We start from the raw sequence: 24,921 nt of genomic DNA, 5'->3' as shown, positions 1-24,921 counted from the left end.
TTTTTCTACTGAAATTATTCTCTCGTCTATGTTTTCTTAGTTTTCGTCACATGTTCCAAAATTAATTTTTTATTAACAGAGAAGCGTAGAATTGGGCCGTTAATTATCATTCTCATTAATTTATTAACTCAATCAAAATAAAGATTGGAGCCACTTTACCATTTTGGTTGAAAATTCAATGAATTTTATGCATTTCAAAGGCAATAATGTTAATCAAAATTGCAAAAATTTCAAAACGACTTACAACTCAAAAAAGTATTTTTATATAAAATTTAAGTTTTCTACCAAGCAGTTGGAATTTTGTAAGCTGATCCGCAGATATTTCGATTCACATTTTTTTTCAAATTTTCTTATAAATTTACAATTACAAAAAAACACAAAAAATACGACATCTAGAATTTTAAAATATTAAAAACTAATTCCTTAAAAATTCATAAAAATTTGTTTAATAAAGCTTATACCAAATTTCACAATAGGTAACAGGTTGTTTCTGCAGTTTAATGCACGTGCAAATTTTACAAAAAAAAGGTAACTAGAAAAACTTCATGCATCATTTAGAGCTTCCAAAATAAAGACACAATCCATAGGGTATACAGTTTTGGAAAAACATGTGATCCAAAAAACAGGAACAAATAATATAAATCTTACTCAAGCATAATGAAATCACAAGAACTTATTTCGAAAACCCTAAAACCTAGACACTTGTGTATACGATTATTATAATTCCCCTACAACAATAAGATATTAAAATGCACAAACTTTTATTTTTATTCATTTTAATATAACAAAAAATTTACACCCTTGAAAATAAAATCCTCACACAAGCATCTAAAAAAAAAATTTTTTTATTCATAGTGTCTTTTTTTTTTTTGTTTCCTTTCTTCACAAATTTTTTTATTTTATATACCCTTCAGACTGTTAAGAGTTTTTTAAGAATATAATATTGTAGAATCGCGAAATAAATATATACTAAAGTACACTCTCTTGACAAGTTGGAAAAAGGAAAAACCAAAGCAGAACAATATTAAAAAAACTCAAATTCACGTCGTCAAAAAAAAAAAAAATATGAAATATAATAAAAGAACTCGTGTATATTAAATTATAAATTATGCGTCACGTGTTTCCTCAAAATTAAGTCCCTTTCTTTTCAAGTCTACTTTATTAAATATTGTCAGTCACCGCATAATTTTCATGAGTATGAAGTACCTATATATATATGTGTACATATATATATTTATCACTATATTAAATTTTTTTTTATTCATCTAAATGTTTATTATATATGCAGTCATGTACATCTAGATATTTGTACACTGTGTATGCAAAATTTTGACGCTTATGAGGTTTTTCCAAGTTTTCTTCGAATTTTCATTATTTCTTTTTCCTTTCATATTATATATGTATGTTTGTATGTATATTTTAAAAATGTATTAAACTTATAAAATTTTATAACATAATTTTTTCAATAAAAAGTTTCAATTTTTTTAATTAAAGTTGAAAAAAATTCTTATTTTAACTCGTATTTAGAGAATTGGATGCAATAAAGAACACACAGCAATAAATATTATGAAAGAGAAATAAAATCCAATAAAAACTTGTTTGTTTAATTTTTGTTTTAAACTTTAAGGGAGTTGAATGGTTTCTGCAATCAAAAAGAAGAGAGTATGTGTATTGTCGGGTTGAATTAAATATTGCTCCATTTTCGGTTTGATTTGGAATTAGTACTAGTGTTGATTAAAATTTTAAATATTTATATGTTAAATTTGATTTGTATGTGGAAGAGAAAATATTCGAGAAATTGAACAATAATTATAAAATATGAAATCATTTTATAAACTCTTTAAAATTGTCATAAATTTGTACATTAAAATTAATTTTAATTTAACACAAATAAATATTTGGATTAGAAATCAAAGGTATGCGATTTATAAACAGGAACAAAGAATTTAATTGCCCCCCTTTAGAAATTTTACACTTATTATCCCTTCCTCTATAAATTAGAGTTCATTTAATTATGTCAATGGAGCTATTTTGAACAGCTTTCAAGTTTTTACTTTACAATTTTGTCATATACAAACCCAATTAGCAATGAAATGCGATAGAATTTTATTTACTCTTACTTTTCCAATTTGTCAATACAAAAATTATAATAATATCAGGTCCTCTCATCCGTCTGTCTGTTTATAAAACTTTTACTCCGTTTAAGATTAAACACCACTTATATTCACAAATGCGTGTTTTTTTTGTAAGAAATTTCATGTTTAATCTTATCAAAATGTTTATGGTGGTGGGTCTTCACTTTTAAATTTTAGATTTTAAGACTTTGTAAAGTTTTAGGTCTTTAAAGTACTATAAATTCGCAATACTCAAAAAATAGACCATTTCTCCTTATAGTGGAGCTAGTCACACTGAATTCAATATCATAAGATAATTTGTATTAGAACATTCTGCCAAAAAATTTTATTAGAACCGACATAAGTTTTGTAATATAAGTTTTATAAGAAAAATAATAAATACATATATGCAACTCAATCCATAAAGAAGGTTTTTTTTTCTTTTAATTTACAACTACATAAAAGGTGGTAATTAGGAGTAGCCATATAAATACTAATTGATAAGGAATTACGAACAAATTTAAATTCCGCAAATGAAAAAAACAAGAGTGCAATTTATCTCTGTTATACTGTCAAATAGCGTATGGGTGAATATTATTTTTAAGAAATTTACCTTTAATATAACCATAATTTTGAATAATTTTGTTTAATACCATAATTTAAATTTAGAAAATCGGGTAACACAACACAATATAAATGTTTGTGCATATGGTCACCTTAAATTAACTCTTGGAAATTTGTTCAAAATTTTTAAAAATAGAATGCCAAATAAAACAAAAAATAATTGAAAATCATCACTTTAAGAAATATCAAGAATGAAAATAAATCAAGAACATGACGTGACTATTATTGTTTTATTATGAAGTAAATAAATATCCTATTTAAGAATTAAATTCTATAAGTGGTAAATAAATAAATATATAAAATATCAATAAAATTTTTATTAATTTTACCTTTCAATTGTCTTCCTAGTTGATCACAAGGGCTCTTCTCTAGAACACACATGATTTGTTTGCTAACAAGTACTTGATTGTTTAGTAATCTAGTAAGATTTTTTTCATCACCTCTTGTTGCACTTGCTAACGGTAATGGCTGTTGTACCAATAACATTATGGTAAATGTTAGTATCGATAAATAACAAAATCCAGTGAATGAAAATATTTTATTTGATAATTGTGATGACATTTTATTTAAATTATTAAAAATTGCTGCAAGCTATATAATTTTTGACTGAACAATCAATTAATTAATTTTTAATTAACCTTTAAATTAGGTAATTATTATTTTTATATAATTATATAATTCTTATATATATAGTATCTAATATTGTTTTTCAATGTAATTAAAATTTTACACTTTTAATGAATTTAATTAAAAAAAACAAATTGTTTTACAATAATTTTTAATGTTTGAATAAATGATTATCCTTTAAATTAAATTACGTCTTAAAGTATACCACAATTAAAGTGTTGGAAAAAACAAAGTACACAATTATTATTAAAATTTATTTTTAAATATGAAATTATGGAAATGTTAATTTTTAATAAGATTATTAAATGATTCGAAAATATTGAATTTTTTTATTGAAATTATAATATGAAATCCTACTTGTTTTTACATAAGTATTCGAGTGTATTTTACACGTGAAATTTTAAAGAGAAAATATTAAGCCTGATATTTTCTCTTTAAAAAACACATGAATTTTGTAAGTGTAGTAAATTTCTCTATTTGTCCTAAATTGTACCAACAAATTTGTTTATGACAAAAATTTATGCGGCGAAATTAAACAACAATTATTTTTAATGTTTTGTTAAGACGAAACCAACATTAAAACCTTGGCATAATTAAAGTTTAAACTAGAATAAATATGTTAAGCGAAATTTGATTATAAAATTCAAATTAAATTCAGATGAATAGTATTTTGAATTTTCCGAAATTCAAAGCTCCAGTAATAATATTAACTTAAAAATATTAATAAATACTCACTTAAGAATTTAGAGAAAAACTCAATTTATTGCTGAACATTGTCTAGATTTAATATCAAATTATTTGCAAAAAAATTAGAATTTTAGAAAAGAACTATATGAAGTGAAATGCTCCAATAAATTCTACATATTGTTATTAAGTATAGAATGTAAACGATCGAACTTATCGTATATGCATCATCATAATAAAATAAAAATTATAATATCGTAACCTATAAAATAAATTAATTTAAATCCAAATATAGTTATTTTAAGATGCAATAAAGTTTGATTTATTTCAACTTCAAAGTTCTCAATTTTAAAAGCCATTTTTCCCATATACTCATCAATAAGAGAATTACAATAAAATATATATATATATATATATAGTCCTTATGAAAGAATAAAATATGCATATTTATGTCTACACTTGATATTTCATAAAAATTAATTTAAAAAATTTATGAATACTTTTCGCTATATTGAAAAATACAAAATTAATGTAAACCATTTTAATATTATAAGGATATTCAAATTTATTCTTATATTATTTTTGTACGTTCAAAATGAATTTTTGATTTATTTCTATATGAATTTAAGTACCTTCTTCTTGCTCAATTACCATTAATCATAATTTTGAATATAAAAGAAAATTTTTTAGTATGATAATCTAAAATTTTATTATAAGGAAAATTAAATGTGTGTCTTATAAATGAAGATAAATTTCAATATCTTTTAAATAACGATTTGAATTTTAATTTTGATAAATTTTACATTATTTTTTCACTTTCATGAGTAATAGAAGCACGTTCTAAATTGACTAACAAAGTTTTACAGCTGGTTTTATTGAAATTTTTGATACTATAAAGGTTTTTTTTTTATTATAGCAATTTTTCCCAAAATTTAGTTATTAAATTAAATTATGATATTGCCGAAAGAGAAATTTTTCGTTATATTATAATTTAAAAAAGAAAATTAAAAAATTTTTAAATACGTGGCTGAACTAATGAATAGTCAAATTGTTGGTATAAAAAAATTTAATTTCGTTCAAACTCAGGAATCAACACGAGTGCATTCACAACAAGAATTTAATTATGTGTATGTATGTACTGAAAGTGTTTAAAATTCCGTTTTTTCGTCATATAAAAGGACAACTGCAGACCAAGAGATTAAAAATAATTATAGTTCCTGCTGCCTATAAAATTAACATTAACATTCACTTTTTCAATTAACTTTATCGAAATATACTGGCCAAATTGGAATTTAGCGAGAACAATCAAAATTTTTTAAAAAATTTGAAAAAGAAAATTGTGTCTAGCACACGATTTAACTCAATTTTATAAGAACAGAATCATTAACTGAAAAGAATATAAGTGCATAATATATTTTACACAATTAGACTTGCGTTTTGATAACTGTCTTCACATTTAAAAACTGCTACATTTATAGACCATTGTAATGAAAATTATTTCTGGTTTTGACACACATATAGAACAATTACAATATACCAAAAAATCTTTTAATTTAAATGAAATTATTTAGAATAATAAAATGTGTTTATTTATTCAAATACATACGATTTTCATATACGTTTGATCCCATCCTACAAACAACTCATCCAATTTATCTAATTATGATAAAAATTTGATAAATTGGATGAGCCAAAATTATTATTTTTTACATAACATTTTATCATTTTTAGAAACAAAATTTAATTAATAACTACTATTGCATAAAATTAAGAAAATTATTTTTTGTTCAATGAAGAGTATAAAAATTTTCTTTCGAACACGTTAGTCAACATTTACAAATCAAACATTGTTTACGGATTTTATTTAATGAGAATTGAATGCCGTTCTATTTTCTGGATCAAACAAGTTTCATAGACATTTACGACACAAAACCTATATATCAAATTTATTATTGTGCGACCAAAAAATGTGCAAATTAAAATTTTAGTTCTTTTTCTGATTGTATTCTAAAAGGTCTAGATAAAAACCGATAAAAGTTAGAATAATGTAAATTCGAAAGCATCGAACAAATAGAACGTACAATATCAATGTTTCCCCGAAAAAATGTTTAAAGAATTGGGTTGGAATTTGTTAAAAAGAAACTTGTTGCTTTTACTTGACTCTTATTAGCTAAATATTTTTCTAATTTATAATAGTAGCATGCCGAAAATCACATAACTTCATATGTATATTACTTAAATATATTTTTTGTTGAATTTAAGACAATCGTTATGATTTTTCACGAGATAACAAAAACAAACTAATATAAAAATTGACATGAATTACATACATATACATATACACACATATACAAATTTATTTTTGTTTAAGAGGATAAAAATGTGAATTCCTTAACATTTATAATAATAACAATAATACCAATGTCATCAAAATATATTTAGGAAAATTATTGAAAACGACAACAAAAATATTTTTTTTTTTGCAAATTCTTTAGGAATTTTATGCTCTCTATTCTACTCTTCTCTTTATATATATAGCTCTTTAGAGTTCTACATATACTTAAATTATTCAAAAGAAAAAAATTGTAAAAATTTTATTTCGAATTTGAAGATTGCCTAGTATACCATATTCACACATATTCACATAATAAAAGATAAAATAATGTTAAAAATGTCAAAATTAATTTTCTAAACTTTCATTTTTGTTTCGTTTTTACTTTTATTGTCAGACAATTTTTGGTTTAGGTACTGCTGTTAACCCTTGTCTATAACAAGTTTATTTTGATATTGTCAAACTTTTTTAACAAAAAACTAAATTTATCTTTTCTCTTGAAAATTAATAAATCATTATCATATACATATATAATAGACCATATTTTGAAAAATAACAAAAAACTTGAAAAATTGAAGACCACTGGTGTACGGCACAAAAATTTTTAAAAACTTTTAGACAACTTTTCACTTAGAAGTTTTTCTTTTTTTGAAATTATTAAATTTTTCTTTAATATAATTTACGAAACAAAAACTCCTACAAGCTCTCACGCCTCTCTCACGCATTTTATTATTTTTTTTTCTGTTATAATATTCGAACAAATTTAAAATTAAGAAGACTTGCTTAAAACTAACGAAACAAGAAACTAAATATGAAAACAAGAGAAAAACTTTTTACAAGGTAGTCTCTTGTTTTTTTTGATAAAAAATTTGTTAGTAATATATTTTGGCGTTATATTTGATATTAAATTTATTAAAATAAATTTAAATAAAAAATTTGAAATTTGAAGAAAAATTTGAATTAAATCAACCTTTCATCTTATAAAATAACTTTCATTTGTAAACTCTTTAATTTTTTCAAGGCAAAAAAAAACAATTTAAAACATTTTTTATAACTTTAAGGTAAATCTTCATTATATTAAAAGCCAATGCTGGTATTAGCAAATATCTGTATAATCGACCTCATAATCAACTACATAACCGACTACATAGGTGAATATTGTCTAGTGAAGCGAAAATGTCACACAAGATTATGAAAATCTTCTTTAAGAAATTTTAACCAAAATCGGTTCAACTTAAGTAGGGATACTGACGTACGGACATAGACTGACAGACCGTAATTTCACTAAAAATGGTTTATTTATTCTTCCTTACTTTCTTTTTATTCGAAAGGTAAAATATATATATTGAAAATTTTGAATATCATTATAAATTGAGTCATGATTATACGCGTCTAAATATTTAATTTTCAAATATAGTCTTCAAATGCAATATAAATATAATTGTTAAGAAAAGAAACTACTTTAAACTAGAATTTTAATAACACCTTGTCTTGTCTTGATGTTATTACCAACTTCATACAATCATAATTTTAATATTTTAATTTTCGGAAATTTTAAATTCTTTAAAACTCACTAAAGCTGCATCCTTATATTAAATGATTTTAAATCAAACGCTAATACACACTGGCAATTAAAATTCTTTTAAGGTTACTTAGTTTATTTATGATCCTCATTGTTTATTAATAACGTCCTATAGAAATTTTTTAGACAATTTATATACATTTTCAAATATTTAAATGTTTAATGTTAAAGTTTCCTAAATTTTCATAACAAATTCCATATTATACGTTACGCAGTAATTATACTTGTCTGGCATAGAATTTTTGTTTGAGAATAATATTTCGTAGGAAAATCAAAGTTTATAAAACACAAAATTTTTTTATTTTATATTTGAAAATTCATATAATACACCTAAACTGATATACCTTTAGTAAACCTTAAAAATATTAAAAAGAAAGAAGGAACTCATGTTTAAAAAAAAAATTGTAATTTTATTAAAGTGCTTTGACTGTTCATACAAGAAAATTTAAAATTCAAAACTTTATATGTAGTCCGCCTCATAATTAAAATTTTAATTTTAACAATTGGTACATTAATTAATCTATATATATACGTACTTTCTTTTGAACACAATATTCAAAAGTAACTTAAAAACTTTAATAATTAAAACCTTTTAATTTCCCAAATTTCAATTTTCAAATTTAAACTCATTAAATTTTTTAATCAAAATTTTAATTTTAAGCAATAAATTTCCCGCATGATGCTTACAGAACAAGTAGGATTTCATCTTCTTATAACTTTAAAAACAAAAAAAAAAATTTAATCATAAAACAAAAACTGCTTAAACTCCCAACAACTGCTAACATTAAGAATTCAAAAAATAAAAATTATTAAAATTCAACAATCAATCATATTAAAAAATTTTTATTTTTTGTTTTCCTTATTTTTTAAATAAATGTTTTCGCTGATGTTGAATTTCGAATAAATTAAAATAAAAAAGATTTCTTATCAAAATATCAATCAAAATTTTTTCTTATAAATTCTCCGAAATTAAAATATTTAATAAATTGATAACAATTTTTTTTTTATCAAAACGTTTCTATTATTATTTTCGTTCTTTTGTTTCATTTACTACTTCTTACATATATACGTACTTATATGCGAAAATATATTTATTTTTATTTATGATAAAATAAAAAAATTTCACACAATTCAAATCGAAAAGGAAATATTTTCACTTCCAAATACGCGAAATATTTTATCACGAAATAATGAAATTTTTACTAATAGCGGCTTTTCTATATCTTTGAAATTTTTTTTTTCTCCAAAGAATTTATTTCTTTTTCCCGATTACCGGATTAGATATGAAAAAACTATTCAATTCAAAGGATATAAAACAACTGAATAGTTAACAGAAATTTTTGTAAGTAATTTTTTTTAAGGATATTTTCAAAAAAAAACAAAAAAAAAAGAAAATTTCAATTCTATTTATCAAATGCGAAGCAACAATCATTTTTAGTTTCACTTGGACAATAAGCTGTTTTCGAATATTTTTGTAAGAAATTTTGTGAAACTTTTATGTTTGTTATAAAATTTAATTTGCTAATTTTAAAATAGTCATTTTTATAGATTTAAGAATTGGAAGATAAAGTTTTTTTTAATATTTGCTCATTTTAAAAATTGCCAAACATCTTTATTTGTCACTATCAAATTAGAATTCTCATTTTTGATTAGAATTTTTCTAATTTTTACATTTTTTCAATTAGATTTTTAGCTTTTTCTCAGTAGCTCATTTAAAAATGTCGTACAAAATATCAAACCATTATAATTCAATCTTCTATTTTAGCAAACGGTACGTTGGTAATATCAAATATTTCTTTAAGCATACATAGGATATTTAATATTTTATTTAATATTTTTATTAACATCTACAAAATATTTCACTAAGAAAGTAAAAATTTTATTTCACGTAGGTTCGCGTTATTAAATTTTCTATTGTTACCTTAAAAGTTACCAATTCCATACCCATTTGGCTTTTGATTTTCGTTCAATTAAATTATTGAAAATAACTGTCCCCCGTTGCGACGTTTATGGTTAAATACGAGCTAAAAAATACACTTAAAAATATTTTAATTTATTTTTTTTTTTTAAATATTTTACCTTATGCTAAATAAATGACTACATTCTTTTAACACATGAAACTGTCTAAGTACTACCGTAATATAACAGTTTTTCTTTTTTCATATTTTCTCTCCTTTACAATTTTTCATTCATCTCATCTGTTTTTTTGTTAAAACGGTATACAAACACCGTCATATAACAAGAATTTCACTTCGTTAAATTTCGTTTATATTACACATTGAATTTTAAACTGTTATATTGATAAAATTATTGTATAATCGCAAAGTAAGTTTTCCCCTATATTTATACTATAAGTATGGTAAGCAAATATTAATATTAAAGATAAGAGTAAAGAACACTAAAAATCATGTGTTCATAGCAGTTACGATTTGACTCTCTAGGACAAAGGTTATTTATGTTATATAATTTATTTTATTTTATTTTTGATTAATTTTCTCAAAATACGTACTAAAATTTATTTAAATAGGGAGGGTATTCAAAATATATTTAAAATTATTTTATTAAATACTTTTAGAATAAAGGTAAAACAGAAAATTTTATATACGCAAGGCATATGTATATGGAAGCACCTATATATATACATACACCGATAATAGAGTAACAGTTTTAAAAAAACAACTTCATATAGCGGCAAAAAAATGAAGAGACTATAATGATTTTCATGATAATGATAATAATTATTATCATTCTTATTATATAGGTACTATAAATGGAACAAGGACATTGCCAAAAGGATAAACATTGATTAAACAAAATATAAAAGAAAGGAAAAAAGAAAATCGCCGTTTCTTATTTAGCCCTTAGTATTAGGTTTTGTTTTTTATTTTTTCCTTTTTTTTTGCGAATTCTATTTTACATTATTTTTCGTTAGTTCAACAATGTTGTCATTTCAATTTTTCTTAGAATAATGAACTTTATAGAAATAAGTTACCCTTGAAATAAGAACTATTATGGCATATTTATGTAAATAATTTTTAAATTATAAACTATAAGGATTATTAGTCTTAAGTTATAAGTAAGGAATTAAATGATAATGATAAAGAATAGAGAAGATATACATTATTTTATAAACCGAACATTTTTACTTCTAGCTAAAATTTCAATTCCTTTAAATAAATTATAATAATGTACCCATAGCTATTATCATAGAATAAGGAACTTGAATTTTCATTACAGTTGCTTCTCCATTTATGTTTAACTGTTGCAAAATATCTTAAACAAATCAAGACGGATAAGTTTATACATGTTAATTAAAATGTTAAACAGATTTAGTGACAAAGATTCGTTGCGATTGCAATCAAAAAATAAATGCGAGAGTGTTTAAATAGCAAATATGCCATAATAAAAATACGAAGTTGAATCGTGTGTATCAACCACTATGTATTGATTAACAACTTTTAAAAATGAAAACTTAAAGTGAAAAAAAATCAAAGCTTTCTATATTTCAAATTGATTGGTAAATTACTGAAGACTAAAATATTTTTATTTATTTTGTAAGTACCTACACTGTTTTTTCCTGATTTCTAACTGATATTCACTGTATATAAGATTTTGGTGAAAATGATATTGATCAGCTTGTTGAATTTGTTGCTCATATAAACCAAAAAACTTTTCACTGCAAAGTAAAATATTTTTTTAGGAAGAAAGTCTGAAATGAAAATTTTTAACCAATTAAAAAATTCAAAAGAATGCTATAAAAAATATTTATGTAATTTTAAAATTTTTAAAAATTATATTGTTTTCTAGTTGAACACTTTTCACTTAATACTCGTACAATACATCTATTATGCATTTCCTTACTATGGAATCTTTTATTAAAGGCCCTCATGCAAGGTATTAATTTTTTTACCATATCATATGTAGATGTAGGTATTACCACAAAACTTTCTAAATTGCATGGTTTCATAGAAATGCTTACAACATGAAGACAATAATGTTAAAATAATGGAAAAGTTTTCATAAAACATGTACGGATGATTAAAAATCACTTTTAGAATATTACATACACAGGAATCAGGCACCTGATTAATTTTTATTTCGCCTTTAAATAGAAATGTAAAATGTAATTTATGAAATTGTAATATAATAAATGTATATGCATATAAGTTTTATATTCTGCATAATATAAAACTAGCAAAAATGACTATGTTGGTCGAAATTTGAAAATTAAATTGAAAATGCTTAAAGTAAAAGTACCTGTTTTTCAAAATCATTTTATAATATTATTTTTTTTATTTTCAGCTTGTATAATAAAATTTATAATCCCAATCTTTCTTATAATTTATTTTTAATCAAACTTATAAGTTTAAATTTGGTTTAAATAAATTTAAAATCGGCTTAAAAACATATTTTGTTAACACTTTTAAGTGTCAATATTTCTAGAATTTGAAAACCCTTAAAAAATTTTCCAAATTTTCAATAAAAATGCATATTTATTGGCGTTAAACCTTTAAGAGCTTCAGGAACAAAATGAAAAATTCTCTTGTGAATTTTCGTTTGTCTTATCATATAATCTAACACTGTCTTGTTCTTATAAATTAGCTTAGACTTTATTTTATAAATACTTTCAAACCCACATATGCATACACACATACTTACATAATTAAAAACTAGGAAGGATGTTAGTTAGAATTTTTCACATAACTAATTTTGTATTTTCCATATGATTTACATAATGTAATATATCTAGTTGTACAAGTCATTAGTCGATCATACACAGTAAACGAGATGTTGTTTGGAGATTTGTTTTTTATCTACAAACTTACGAGTATGCATATTTAGTGCCTCATGGCAAAAAAAATATAATTCACATTATTCAATAAAAATTAAGTTATTCTTTTTGTAAGATTTTTGCACAAAAAACTTTTAATAATTTTTTTCAAAATAAGAGTTTTGAAAATTAAAATTTTTCTATTAGCTCTACTATCTATAAACAGCAATGTATCTAGAATCTAGGATAAAGTAACAAGTTCCACTACAATGAATGCTTTACAACTACATATATATTTCTATAATCTAGTGAAGCAAAAGTAAATCACGATACGTATAGTTTTATAATTGAAAGACTGTGCTTTGAAATTCATTAATTTTCAAATTCGAAGTAGAATTACAGAAAATAAATTCTAATTCAAAGATATTGAACAGAAGACAACTGATTTTTATTATTATTTAGAAATGTCGGAAAAGTTTAATGCAAAAGGAAGCGTAAAGTTAGTTTTGTTGAGTATATTTTTTCAAAAAAAAATTTTGTTTTTTAATTTGTTGTAAGAGCATGTAAGAGCGAAATAAAGCTTTGTATATATGAGCTGATGATCTAGATTTCTTTGTGTTGTAAGAGGACTTCTTTAAAAAAAAAAACAATAAAAAAATATGAATATTTTTTTTATTTCAATATTTATTCTTGTAATGTATTTCAAATATTTCAATATATTTCAATTAATATCCAGATTCAATTTCAAATCTTCGAACGTTTAATTTTGGCATTGCAATTATTTTATAGAATAAATGCAACAAAGTTACGGTAATAGAAATAGTAACATTACGAGCAATGATCACATGAACCAACCAGATGTGAACTCTTAGATAAAAAATATAAAAAATTGAAATAACGCGTTTATGTTCTAGTCAGTGCTCGAAGTGAGGCGGGATGGAGTGGGATGCCATCCCAGTACTTTTAAATAATTGGAAATCCATCCCACTACTTAATAGGAGAGAAATGCGTTCCGGAACATGTTTTTTAATATTTAAGAAAATTTTCTAATGAATCTTAGAAATTTTTTTAACAAAAAATTAAATATATGTAATTTTAAATGAGACCAATTTCAAATAGTAGCGTATAATTTTTTTCTATTAATGAAATTTTCGTTACTACATAGTATAGTCTATGCATTTCTTTGGTAACAATTTGCACAGTTTTTGATTCAATTTTTAGTTGATTTAAATTTGAATATATGTTAATATTCTCGTTAGTTTACTTCCAAATTTTGGTAAATTTTGTTTAGTTATTTTTTTAAAAAATAACTAAAATAATACTTTTTTTTTTTTGTTTAATTTTTTTTTTACCATCCCACCACTTTGAGTATCCCACTTCGACCACTGGTTCTAGTCTAAAAACAAATTATTTTAATAAAATCAAAAATTAAAAATAATTTTATTTTTTGACACTTCCTAAAAATTATTACATGACATATTTCACTCTAAGAACGGTAGAACATAAAAGGATTAGAAGTTTAAATTAATCGATTTATAAGATTTGATTTTAAACATTATTTCAATATCGAAGGCTTACAGGAAATACTCACATTCCCACATTTCAAAAAATTTTGAAATATATAATTTGGAAAAAATTTAGAAATACTATCACTTACAAGTATGTAGATTATAAAATAAATAAAAAATTAATAGTAATTTAAATTTGGTAGGTTTCTGCTATTAATTGCAATAAAAATTTTTGAATTTTTCTCTAATGTTCTTTACTCTAGTCTTCCTCATAAGGAAGTGGAGTAAAAAACAAGCTTTATTATAAAACTCAAAATATAAAGTCTACGAAAGCTTGAAATAAAAATGAATGCAAAAAACATGTTCTTTGTAAACTAAAAAATAGAAATACATTATTTTATGTTCCTTTTTTTATTTCTATTTCTTTTGCTTTTATAATATGTACAAAATATTTACCATTAACATAGGATCTCAACATAATATCATTAAAATGAAATATGTTTAATGTAATGTATTTTGTCAGGTGTTCATTTTCAAAACTGCTCCTCTATAATTTTTAGAAATTCTTTTCATTTTTCATTGTCTGACATTTTATAATATCATAAAAAATCAAATTTATATTATCATGAAAAAAATGAGCCATTTTCCCGACAAAAAAAAAATAGATATTAGGGTTTTTTCATATGAAATTTTTCTATATACCATTTTGAAAATTCTATTTATACAGAATCCTTTTACAGGCACTACACAAATTTAAGACAAATACCCAGTCTTAAAAAAAAATAAAACCTTATATAATAAATATCAATCAAAATTTTATATGCACATTCATACATAAGTACATATATACATACATACGTTAAAAATATAGAACCATTTTTTTCCATTTTTTTTAAATTCTTAAATCTTGTTATTAATATAATTTTCGATTTGTCTGATGCATTACATTTCAATTTTTAAGTAAAAAATATTCCTAAAATTAATAAATAATTTAGTTTAATTTTTTACAAGCTTAGAAACAATTAAGTTTTAGTATTTTACTCATATTTGATGTGAAAAGGAAGTTTTTCAATTGCTAATTCAATTAAAAGCACAGATGTAATAATTAGCCTCATACTTATTAAAATGGGTGTCACCTCCTGGATTTCAGATCTGAATACACATTACTTTTACAAATGTAACTAAACAAACACACACACGTGCATACATTCAAAATATAAACTACACTTATATTTTGTACTCATCAACATACATACTCGTATTTTATTTTACACTTTGTAAGTGCCTAAATTGTATAACGACAAAAATAACCATCTAACTGCGATCAACCAGATCCGGTAGTATAAAACCAATATCGCCCAAGACTTAAGATTCGTGTTAGTAGTGTTGGAAGCACTCCTCTTGCTGCAATTACATTTCTTAGAAAATGAACTGTTAATTTATTCCCTAAAAGTAAAAATATGATATTATTTTCCTATATGTACGCTTACATGTTTTATTTTTTCATACCTGAGATACATCTTTCATCTTTACATTTTCGCGGCATTTTTCTTAATATTTAAAATTTTTTGTGTAGTCTGGTGTAGGACAAATAAAGCAATGTTCTTTAACTTTTCACCAACGTTTCGATTTAATTTTAAATCTTCAGCATGGATTAAGTTATTGAACAAATTTCAATTTGATTCTAACATAATTTAGTAACTCAATAGCTCAAAAAAATGAATTTAATAAAATTTTTAAAATCGTCAGTTATTCTTTTTTAATAAATAACATATAAATAAATAAATAAATAAAATAAATTAACACAAATTGTAAATGGGACAAAACTAGACTCTTACAAAACTTAAACTATATTGTAAGAATATGTAACATTTTATGTGTGTAACTGATTCGAAATTTCTAAACAAACTAGTCTCTAAAGCACGATTATATCACACAGGTTACACGCAAAAATTTAAATAATGTGAAACTGTTTATGTTGGCCCTCTTGTGTTTGATTTAACTTTGAACAAATTAAATTACTAAACATTGGTTTCGGGAAGCCCAGCCAAGTCTTTTTGATTCACAGTGTTCAAAACATTTAAAATGTTACATGTTAAACGTAACACATATTATATTAAAATCACAAATTTAAATAAAGCAAAATATTCTTACATACATATACACATGTATAAACATAAGTTTGTACGTGCAAATTTTAAATTCGTGTTTTAAAAAAAAATTTTCAAATTGTTAAGGGTTTTAATAACAATTTTTAAGGTATAATTGTTTCAATTGTGTCAGAGTAAACTTAAGAATATCCTTATCAATATAAGTAAGTGCTTATTCGGTCTATCGGAATTAGATTTCATACTTTTTTATGTCCTAATCATTTAATGTAAGGAAGTGTATTACAAATGTCATGGTCATGCGCAAATTTTTGCAAATTTTGAGAAGATATAATAATATTAATTAATAAGACAAATTTTGACTGAAAAATAATTGCATAAATTTAAAATAACTCAATTTTCAGACAGAAATATAAATTAAGTTACATTATAAAACCGATTTTCTCTTTGTAAAAAAGTTTTGGAAAATTAGCTTTGGAAAATTTTAAAGTTTTTGAAGCCATTCCAAGATATGTACACATTATGTACATGTACTGTAATCTAAAATTCTCTTTGCCTGTATTTGATATTCCTTCCTTTTAATAAATTTTGAATCCAGGCTCATTTATCTTCAATAATCGATTTTTATATCGATTTATATTTAATCAACCCTTCCATTTACATATACATATGTATAACATATTGGTCATTTGGTCTAACTTTCTACTTGAGCAAACTACATTTCGTATACATACATACATACACATATTTATATGCAAATGTACATATTATCAATAAATACATATATTTATAAGTTTATGCTATTTTCTTATATTAATTAAATATAAATAATTTTAGTAATCTTTCATTTAAATTTAAAATAATCTTAGTTTTACTACGAAATCTTACTTACGTTACTTTACTTACTTCTATCAAATGTTTTCTACTGTATAATTATGAATTTGTTGGATTTCTTTCTAGGTTTATGTATCCAATGCCTACAAATTAAATTTAAATATTTAAAGTAAGATTACATTTGAGCTATTAAAATTATTTTATGTAATACATAATTTACAAAATGGAAGTAGCGCCAATTATTCTAAACAATGCTCATTTTTATTTTAAAATTAATAAATCTGAATATTGCAATAATTATGTAAAAATATAAAATGAACACAGAATAATTCTGCATATTTGTAAATTAGTTTAAATTTTTAACACCTCAAATGAATTTCAAATAATTATTCAAATGAAACTTCAATCTATTCAAAAATTTATTGTAGAATCTCGAAAGCCAAATAAACATGTGAAATTTTTGTGGTAATTTATTCCTACAGAACAATTTTTTATAATTTTTAATTTTAAACATTATTGTTCCTTCTTTAAACAAGCCAAGTTTAAAAATGATGTAAAATAATATAATTTAGTTTAAAATAGCTTCAGTCTTAAATAAAATATTTGAGCTTTAAGCTAACTTTTTCTATTAAAGATAAAAAAACGAAGCTACCAATATGCAAATAAAATAAATTTATGGAAATGTATCAAGATTTTAAAATTTTAGAATTTCATATGTATTTAATTTGCTTACACATATCTTTTTATAATTTATCGGCATATTGTGAGCAACATTTGAAAGTTAAAAAAATTAAAATTTTTCGTGAAATTCAAGCATTTATAAAACAATAATGAATGAAAATTTTTATTTCTTTAAAACGTGTGTGAAATCAACTAGTTCTTTTACCTAATTACGTTAAACGATAAACTTTATTGTTTTTACTTGGCTTTATTTTATATTAATTTTTCTTATGGTTCAGAATGTCAATTTGGGACACAATTCTTAATATTTTATTAATGATTATTAATCAATATAAAATTAATATTTAAAAAAAGTAATATAATTAAGTTTTTCTTTCATTTTTAATAAGGTTTTGAACGGAAATTTCCAAAACCTTTCTGTTTATCTGGGCCATAATTTCTCCCTTTATTAAAGCTGCCGCTATTTTTGCTGTAGTTACTTCCGCCTCCTCTTCCACCTCCACCGCCGCCACCACCTCCACCACCTCCTCCACTTCCTCCACTATTGCCACCACCTCCACCGCTACCACCATTACCACGGAAGTTATTTGAGTAATTTGATGATTGATCATTTGAGCTATTGTGAGCCCCTTCTGGTTTTGGATTTTTGCATCTATTACATTCATTTCTCCAAGCAAAATTTGTATTTTTACAATCGTTACACTTCCAATCCCCTTCTCTTTGTGGTAATGAGCTTTTACCGCTTTGATTTCCTTGGTTAGCGTCTTTATAAGGTGGTCGTTCATCTCTATAAGAATCTTCATGACCGCGATCATATGACCGATAATCATTGTTTCTCGGTGGATAATCATCGCCCCCACCACCCATACCAGCGCCACCACCACCCATACTACCACCAAGACCACCACCACCTCCACTGCCCATACTGCCCATTCCACCCATTCCTCCAACACCACCACCGCCACCTCCACCACTACTATTTCCTCGATTACCAAAATTGCCTCCTCCTTTACGACTATTTCCGCCGCCACGATTCCATTTATTTTGACGTTGTGCCAGTGATACATTTATGGTTGAACCCCTAAAATTCTTACCGTCAAACCACTGAATAGCAGATTGCGCAGCATTTACATCATCGTATGTAACGGTCGCTTCACCTTTAGAAACACCGGTTTCTTTATCCTTATACAACCAAATCTTCGGTTTTAGTGTTTTCTTGTCTTTTTTTATGATGCCAATCGATCCAAAATGGTTATGTATATCAGATTCTGTTATCGCCGAATCCATTCCAGAAACAAAAATTGTATCATCTTGAATTATCATATCATTACCACCACCGCCACCGCCGCCTCCACCACCACCTCCATGTCCTCCACCACCACCTCTTCCACCTTTATTATAAAAGTTCCCTTTTTGTCCACCAGAATTACCATAGCCACCTGAACCAAAACCTTTGTTAAAGTTTCTTGAATCACCAGGATTTTGTCCATCATAACTTTGATTAGGTCCCTTACGAAAACCAGAATTGTTTCCGTAGTTTGCCTGCATATCATTACCACTCCTATAATCTCCTCGACCAAATTTTTGCCCTGAACTCATTTTGAGTTTTCTTTAAGAAACAAGTCGGCGGTCGTAAAATTATTTTTTTCAAAACACTATTAATTCGATTCTTTCAACAATTTTTCTATCCAGTATTTAAAAATACTGAAAATGTTCTTAATATTCTATTTCAAAATGTAACCCGGGAATATACTTTGCTTTGTTTGCATGCTTTACAAAATTTTTTTATTAATCTATATACTTGACATTTGTCATAGCATATTTCAATGGCGGCACGAACCGATTACTATCAGAAATGATTACTTATGTGTAACAGTAGCAACTAATAAAAATTAATAATATCATTAAAAATCGGTGCCACACACAATATTTCGGATTGCATAATATTTCGGATCGGAAGAGAATGATTGCTGTTCTGGGTAGAGTGTGGTTCCAAATTAAAAAAAAATACGACAAATATGTAAACTTGTGTGTTATCTTAACCAATTACAAATTAAAATTTTTATGAAAATCCATTTCGCAAAAGGCTTAAGATTTTTTCTAGCGTGAATGGCAAAATCGTCAAAAGTTTAAACGAGACATTCAAAGATTTTATTTTGAACTGTACAATACTCTAATTCTAGGAAATTTATGCATACTATTATTATATTACCATTCATCTCCATTAGCATAATAAAAGTGACGCAAGACTTCCTTTTTTTCGAACATTGTTAGTGTTTTAAAAATAAAAAAGATCTTTTGCATTCATTAAATACTTTACCAATCTTACGCCAATCTTATTTTATATAACAGCAATTTTTACTATAAAGATAGATTTTTACTCAGTGACACCCGAAATAAATTTCAACTAAAAATTTCAATTTCACTAAAGTACTTTTTTATATACGACAAAAAAGTTTCAGCCCAATCTTGATTTTCATTCACTTTCAAATCAGAACTCTCCGTTTTTGTAACGAATATTTCATTTTTCCAATAAAATTACTCATTTTTTCAATTAAATTTTTGCATTTTTTGTCAAATTACCGACTATACAATTCACTTCTAAAAACAAGGCGAATAAATTTACAAAAACATCTACTTCTGTTACGAGATACGCAATACAAAATAATTCTTCTCACTCGAAAATTACATTTTTCAAATATATTATAGCTACTCACTTTCTTTTCACATCGCGAGTAAAATATCGAGGTACACGATCAGGCTCTTAAAGTTATTTTGTTCCCTGTCGGATTTACTGACAGATTTTTTAAATGCAAAGCCGAAAATTAATTTTTTGTGAGAACTCCTGATAGCAATAAGCTAATTTTTTTCGGCTATACACAATTTTCGTAATAAGATTATGAAATTTTGACGTAAAGTCAGAGCTCTGTCAGATAATTAAAGGAAGTTTGTGTAATTGGTTCATTCTTTTCAACATTTTTTTTTAAATAAATTACATAGTCAGTTCTTCGGAATTAGTGAAAAGGAAATTGATACGACTTATTTTTCGCGACAGCCAATTGTGTAAAAATTCGAACGAACGAACGATTGTACTAACCTCATTAACTAGCTAAGAAAGTGCTCACTTTTATCATAAAAATACATAAGATATGAAAATAGAAAATTAGTCCAAAATAAAAGTTCTTTTTTGTTATTGTAATTTGACAGATTTGTTATAACCGACTGCTCGAAAGGGCATTTATTCTCTAATCATAGGTCATAGTTGAGTTGCAATTTTGACTGCGAAATCCATCAAGTGCGAAACAACTTTGCCTCAACTGTGGGTTAACAAACCCAACTATTAAACAAATAAATTAGCAACTTAACAAATAAATATATAAAGATTCAAATTTTAATGAAAATTATTATTGGTTCTTTTCTTACTGTTTTCAATTTCAAATTTAATCTCTTTTCAAACCTCTGCTGAACATTTTTTATACGTGGCAAATTACATCGTTAAACATTACTCTTTATTTATTACTCACATAAGATTCTGTAAAGTAATCAAAAAATGACATTTATTGTGGGTATAGCTATCCCCGATTTTGACATTTTAAATGTCAATGAAATTTTGTGCAACTTTTTTTTTTCACATTTCTGTTTACTGTTTAAAATTAGAATTTTGATTTGGTTTAAATTATTTTCTAAATGTAAATGTAAATAAAGTGAAAATTATTCTTTCAGTCATATATTTAAAATCGGCAGGTGTTTTCTATTCGGTTAATAATAACGTATTTTTTGCGGAATAAAATATAATATTATTGGAATATACTTATTTTGAGCAGAATTTAACCAAAAATTTTATATCTCAATTATTGTCGTACAAAAATTTTAACGAAAGTTATAAAAAATGAAATCAGTAATTATACTTAAGTCTGAATCTGAATCAACTGAAGAATATGTTGAACAATTAAAAAAGCATAAATTAAATCCAGTTTTCGTGCCTACATTGGGATTTGCATTTCGGCAATTAGATGTACTTAAAGAAAGATTAAATGATTCCGAAAAATATTCAGGATTAATTTTAACATCACCTCGCTCTGTGGATGCAATTCGAGAAGCTTTAGGAAACGCTCCTATCCCAGAAGGTTGGAAAAAATTACATAATTATTCGGTTGGCGAAGCCACACATCATTTAGCAATGATGAATTTAAATCAATTGTACACAAAGGGAAAAGAAACTGGTACCAGTGGTACTTTAGCAGATTATATATTAGAAAATTTTGAGGGTGATAAAAAGAAACCTTTTCTATATCCTTGTGGAAATATGAGGACGGATACACTGTTGGCTAAATTACTTGCTGTAGGATTTACTTTTGAACCATTAACAGTGTATGAAACAGTGTGTCATCCTGATTTAGATGAAAACTTAAAAAATGCTATGAATACCGAAAATGTGGAATATCTTGCATTTTTCAGTCCTTCAGGTGTCGATTGTACTTACGAATGGTTTACAAAAAATAATTTAAGCATGGAAAAGAAAAAATTAGTTGCAATCGGGCCTAGCACAAGACGGGCAATTCAAAATAAAGGTTTAGATGTATATAAAGTAGCTGAAAAACCAACTGTTGAATGTTTAATAAAAGTTTTAATTGATCCTAATGCTTGTAGACCAAAATATGAGCCTAAAGATGAAGAATAACTTGAAATTTAAAATATATATATTTATAGGTAAGTTTCTTGACTTTAATTTTGCCTATGTTTTCTTAATGTTTAATTAAACATTTTTTCAATTTCTTAGTAATTAGTTTTAATATTAATTTAAGTAGGACACTTTTTACAAAAATACAAAGCTATTTCACTTACGTACTAGTATCTATCTAATTTGTTTTATGTAAATTCTAAAAATAAAATATATCGAATGCTAAAAACCAAATAAAAATTCAATTCATTAAAAAAATTTTATTTAAGTTTTAAAATTTTCTAAAGGAGATTAAAATGAAATTTTATTTGCAGAGATACTTTTCTTTTAACATTATATCCAAAAATAATTATGCTGTCGTAGGTGTTCACGTACGTTTAATAATTCATAATAAATGGATGATTACTTATTTTTATACAGAATTAGTAATACATTTCTTAAAAACGAAAAGTTTAAAAAAGCTTGTTATAAGTTAAAAACAAAATTTAAACTTTGAAACGTATGGCAAACTGCTATTAGACTTTAGCTTTTGATATTAAATAAATGCTAAAAAAATTATTTTCTTTACGAAATTTTATTTTTAGACTTTGGAAATTTTTAATTTTATACGGATTTTTTGCTAATATCTTGAAAAACCTTTGAAATTTTTGAAATTTATGTAAATGATATTATGTAGGTACCAGCATATTTAATTTAAAATATCGTTATCGACATATTCGGCATTAGTTAAATAATTGTGAGTCCATTTTCTTATATATTTTATATTTGCCTAAAATCAAAAAAGTAACAAATATAAAAAAATATTGTTTGAATGTTAAAACTCAAATTTTTAATGATGGTGCTTTTTATGGAAAAATCGCAACTATTAAAAATTTATTCTTATTTGATAAAAAATAACACACTTTAAATTTGTATGCATTTCGCTATACAAAGTAAAGATCTATAAAGTATTTACCTTTTGAAAACTATTATTTTGTCCGGCATCCTTCCGAAAATTTCTAATCTTTAAAGTAAATAAGTATTTGTAAACGTATTAAGAATTAATTAAAAAGATATTGCAGATTTATAAAAATCTACCTACATATTTTTAACTTTCTCGAATTTACTGTTCAATTTTAAAATTAACTAGCAAATGACTTGATACTACTAATTACTTATATTATTTAATATTTAAGTATGTACTATTACAATTTATTATTGAAGTTCATATTTAAAATTTTGTGTTTAAGTTTTATTATTATACAATTAAGTTCAATTGAATAAAAGTATTGTATATACTTTTATAGGTTACAATAAGTACTTATATGTTATAATTATATAGGTTTTATGTGTTTGAATTAAAAAAACAACAACAGTTTACCAAATGAGTACAGTGTTTATACTTGATGTTTTGAAATGTTGTTTTCAAAATTTTTCAAATCTCTATGATAGTTTTTAATTAAACAATATTAGAAGATGGCAATATTTCTGAAATCGTTTAGAATTGGTATCAATTTTTGATGCAATTGAACAGATGCTTACAAGTTATAATGCACTATTCAAGTTCCTGTTCAAATTAAAGAAAATTCACTCAAATTTTCAGAAAATGTTACGATAATTTTAATAATTATGTTTTTTATAAGACAATTTGAAAATGTTTTGAAAATTTTTATTTAAAATAAAAATATCCTTCAGGCTAAAGAAGAAAAATTTTGCAATTTAATTCAATCAGTATTTAATTATGCTTTATTGGGGTGATAGTTTAAGGAAAACGCCGTACTTATTAAATCATAAGATAAAAAATTGATTTTATTATTTTATTGTAAATAGGTTAAACAAATAAATATTAAATAATAGCTTTTAAATTTTTTTTCACTTTTCAGGTGTTAGCTTCATCTCTACTTACTCCATTTATTCTCATTCGAAATACTGAACTAAAAAAAAGAAAAGCAATAAAATTAAAATTAATATTGAATTTAATGTCAATACAAAGCTCTTTAATAGAAAAAATTTCTTTGCGATTAAGTTTTGTTATAAATCAGTAATTATGGTTACGAATATTGTTAATAAATGTGTAATTTTTTTTGCCAACTCTAATTGATAAATCAAATTAAAATATTTTAAATTAGATTAATAGATCATTTTGTTTAAAATTAAGATGGTCCTTTAATAAGCGTACTTTAATTATGAAATAATTTTAATTACAATTCAGTAAAAGATTGGCATTAACATTTTTATTAAACTTAAAATGATGTTATATTGCAATATATTGTAATAATGTATATTATGTATATTAAAATTCGAGAGGTTGCGATGTAATCGAACAATTAAAGCTATATAATTAGTAATTTAAGTTTTTTTTAAATAAATATTAACAGAGAACGAAAGTAAAAGAA

At 24.2% G+C, this 24,921-nt stretch overlaps 4 protein-coding genes across 4 annotated transcripts in view; 1 reads left to right on the top strand and 3 right to left on the bottom strand.

Moving 5' to 3' along the window:
• Positions 1 to 9,263, bottom strand: part of LOC129610981 (uncharacterized) — an 80,737-nt gene extending 71,474 nt beyond the window's left edge. The window contains exons 1-2 of the mRNA XM_055523847.1: positions 9,037 to 9,263; positions 3,068 to 3,558 (exon numbers count right to left, since the gene is read on the bottom strand). Of these exons, the coding sequence (XP_055379822.1) occupies positions 3,068 to 3,299 (232 nt within the window). The 5' untranslated portion in view covers positions 3,300 to 3,558; positions 9,037 to 9,263. The remainder of the gene's footprint in view (positions 1 to 3,067; positions 3,559 to 9,036) is intronic.
• An 8,322-nt stretch (positions 9,264 to 17,585) lies between these two features.
• LOC129611023 (RNA-binding protein cabeza-like) lies at positions 17,586 to 19,692 on the bottom strand. The gene has a single exon (XM_055523929.1). The coding sequence runs from the start codon at positions 19,462 to 19,464 to the stop codon at positions 18,247 to 18,249; it is 1,218 nt and encodes a 405-aa protein (XP_055379904.1). The 5' UTR covers positions 19,465 to 19,692; the 3' UTR covers positions 17,586 to 18,246.
• Positions 19,693 to 21,568: 1,876 nt separating this feature from the next.
• Positions 21,569 to 24,902, top strand: LOC129610958 (uroporphyrinogen-III synthase-like). The gene is made up of 2 exons (XM_055523811.1): positions 21,569 to 22,575; positions 24,409 to 24,902. Exon 1 carries the CDS (start codon positions 21,755 to 21,757, stop codon positions 22,544 to 22,546), a length of 792 nt encoding a protein of 263 aa, XP_055379786.1. The 5' UTR covers positions 21,569 to 21,754; the 3' UTR covers positions 22,547 to 22,575; positions 24,409 to 24,902.
• Positions 24,312 to 24,921, bottom strand: part of LOC129610862 (uncharacterized) — a 35,277-nt gene continuing 34,667 nt past the window's right edge. The window contains exon 5 of the mRNA XM_055523629.1: positions 24,312 to 24,459. Within this exon, the coding sequence (XP_055379604.1) occupies positions 24,405 to 24,459 (55 nt within the window). The 3' untranslated portion in view covers positions 24,312 to 24,404. The remainder of the gene's footprint in view (positions 24,460 to 24,921) is intronic.

Source organism: Condylostylus longicornis, unplaced genomic scaffold (assembly GCF_029603195.1).
Source record: "Condylostylus longicornis isolate FDR11 unplaced genomic scaffold, ASM2960319v2 ptg000048l, whole genome shotgun sequence".
NCBI classification, from domain to species: Eukaryota; Metazoa; Arthropoda; class Insecta; order Diptera; family Dolichopodidae; genus Condylostylus; species Condylostylus longicornis.
Note: the sequence above shows the minus strand (reverse complement) of the source record. Positions and strands in the feature narration are given on the sequence as shown.

Excerpts from the sequence above, each read along its gene's own strand:
- LOC129610958 (XM_055523811.1), top strand. The coding sequence starts at position 21,755 with ATGAAATCAGTAATTATACTTAAGTCTGAATCTGAATCAACTGAAGAA.
- LOC129611023 (XM_055523929.1), bottom strand. The coding sequence starts at position 19,464 with ATGAGTTCAGGGCAAAAATTTGGTCGAGGAGATTATAGGAGTGGTAAT.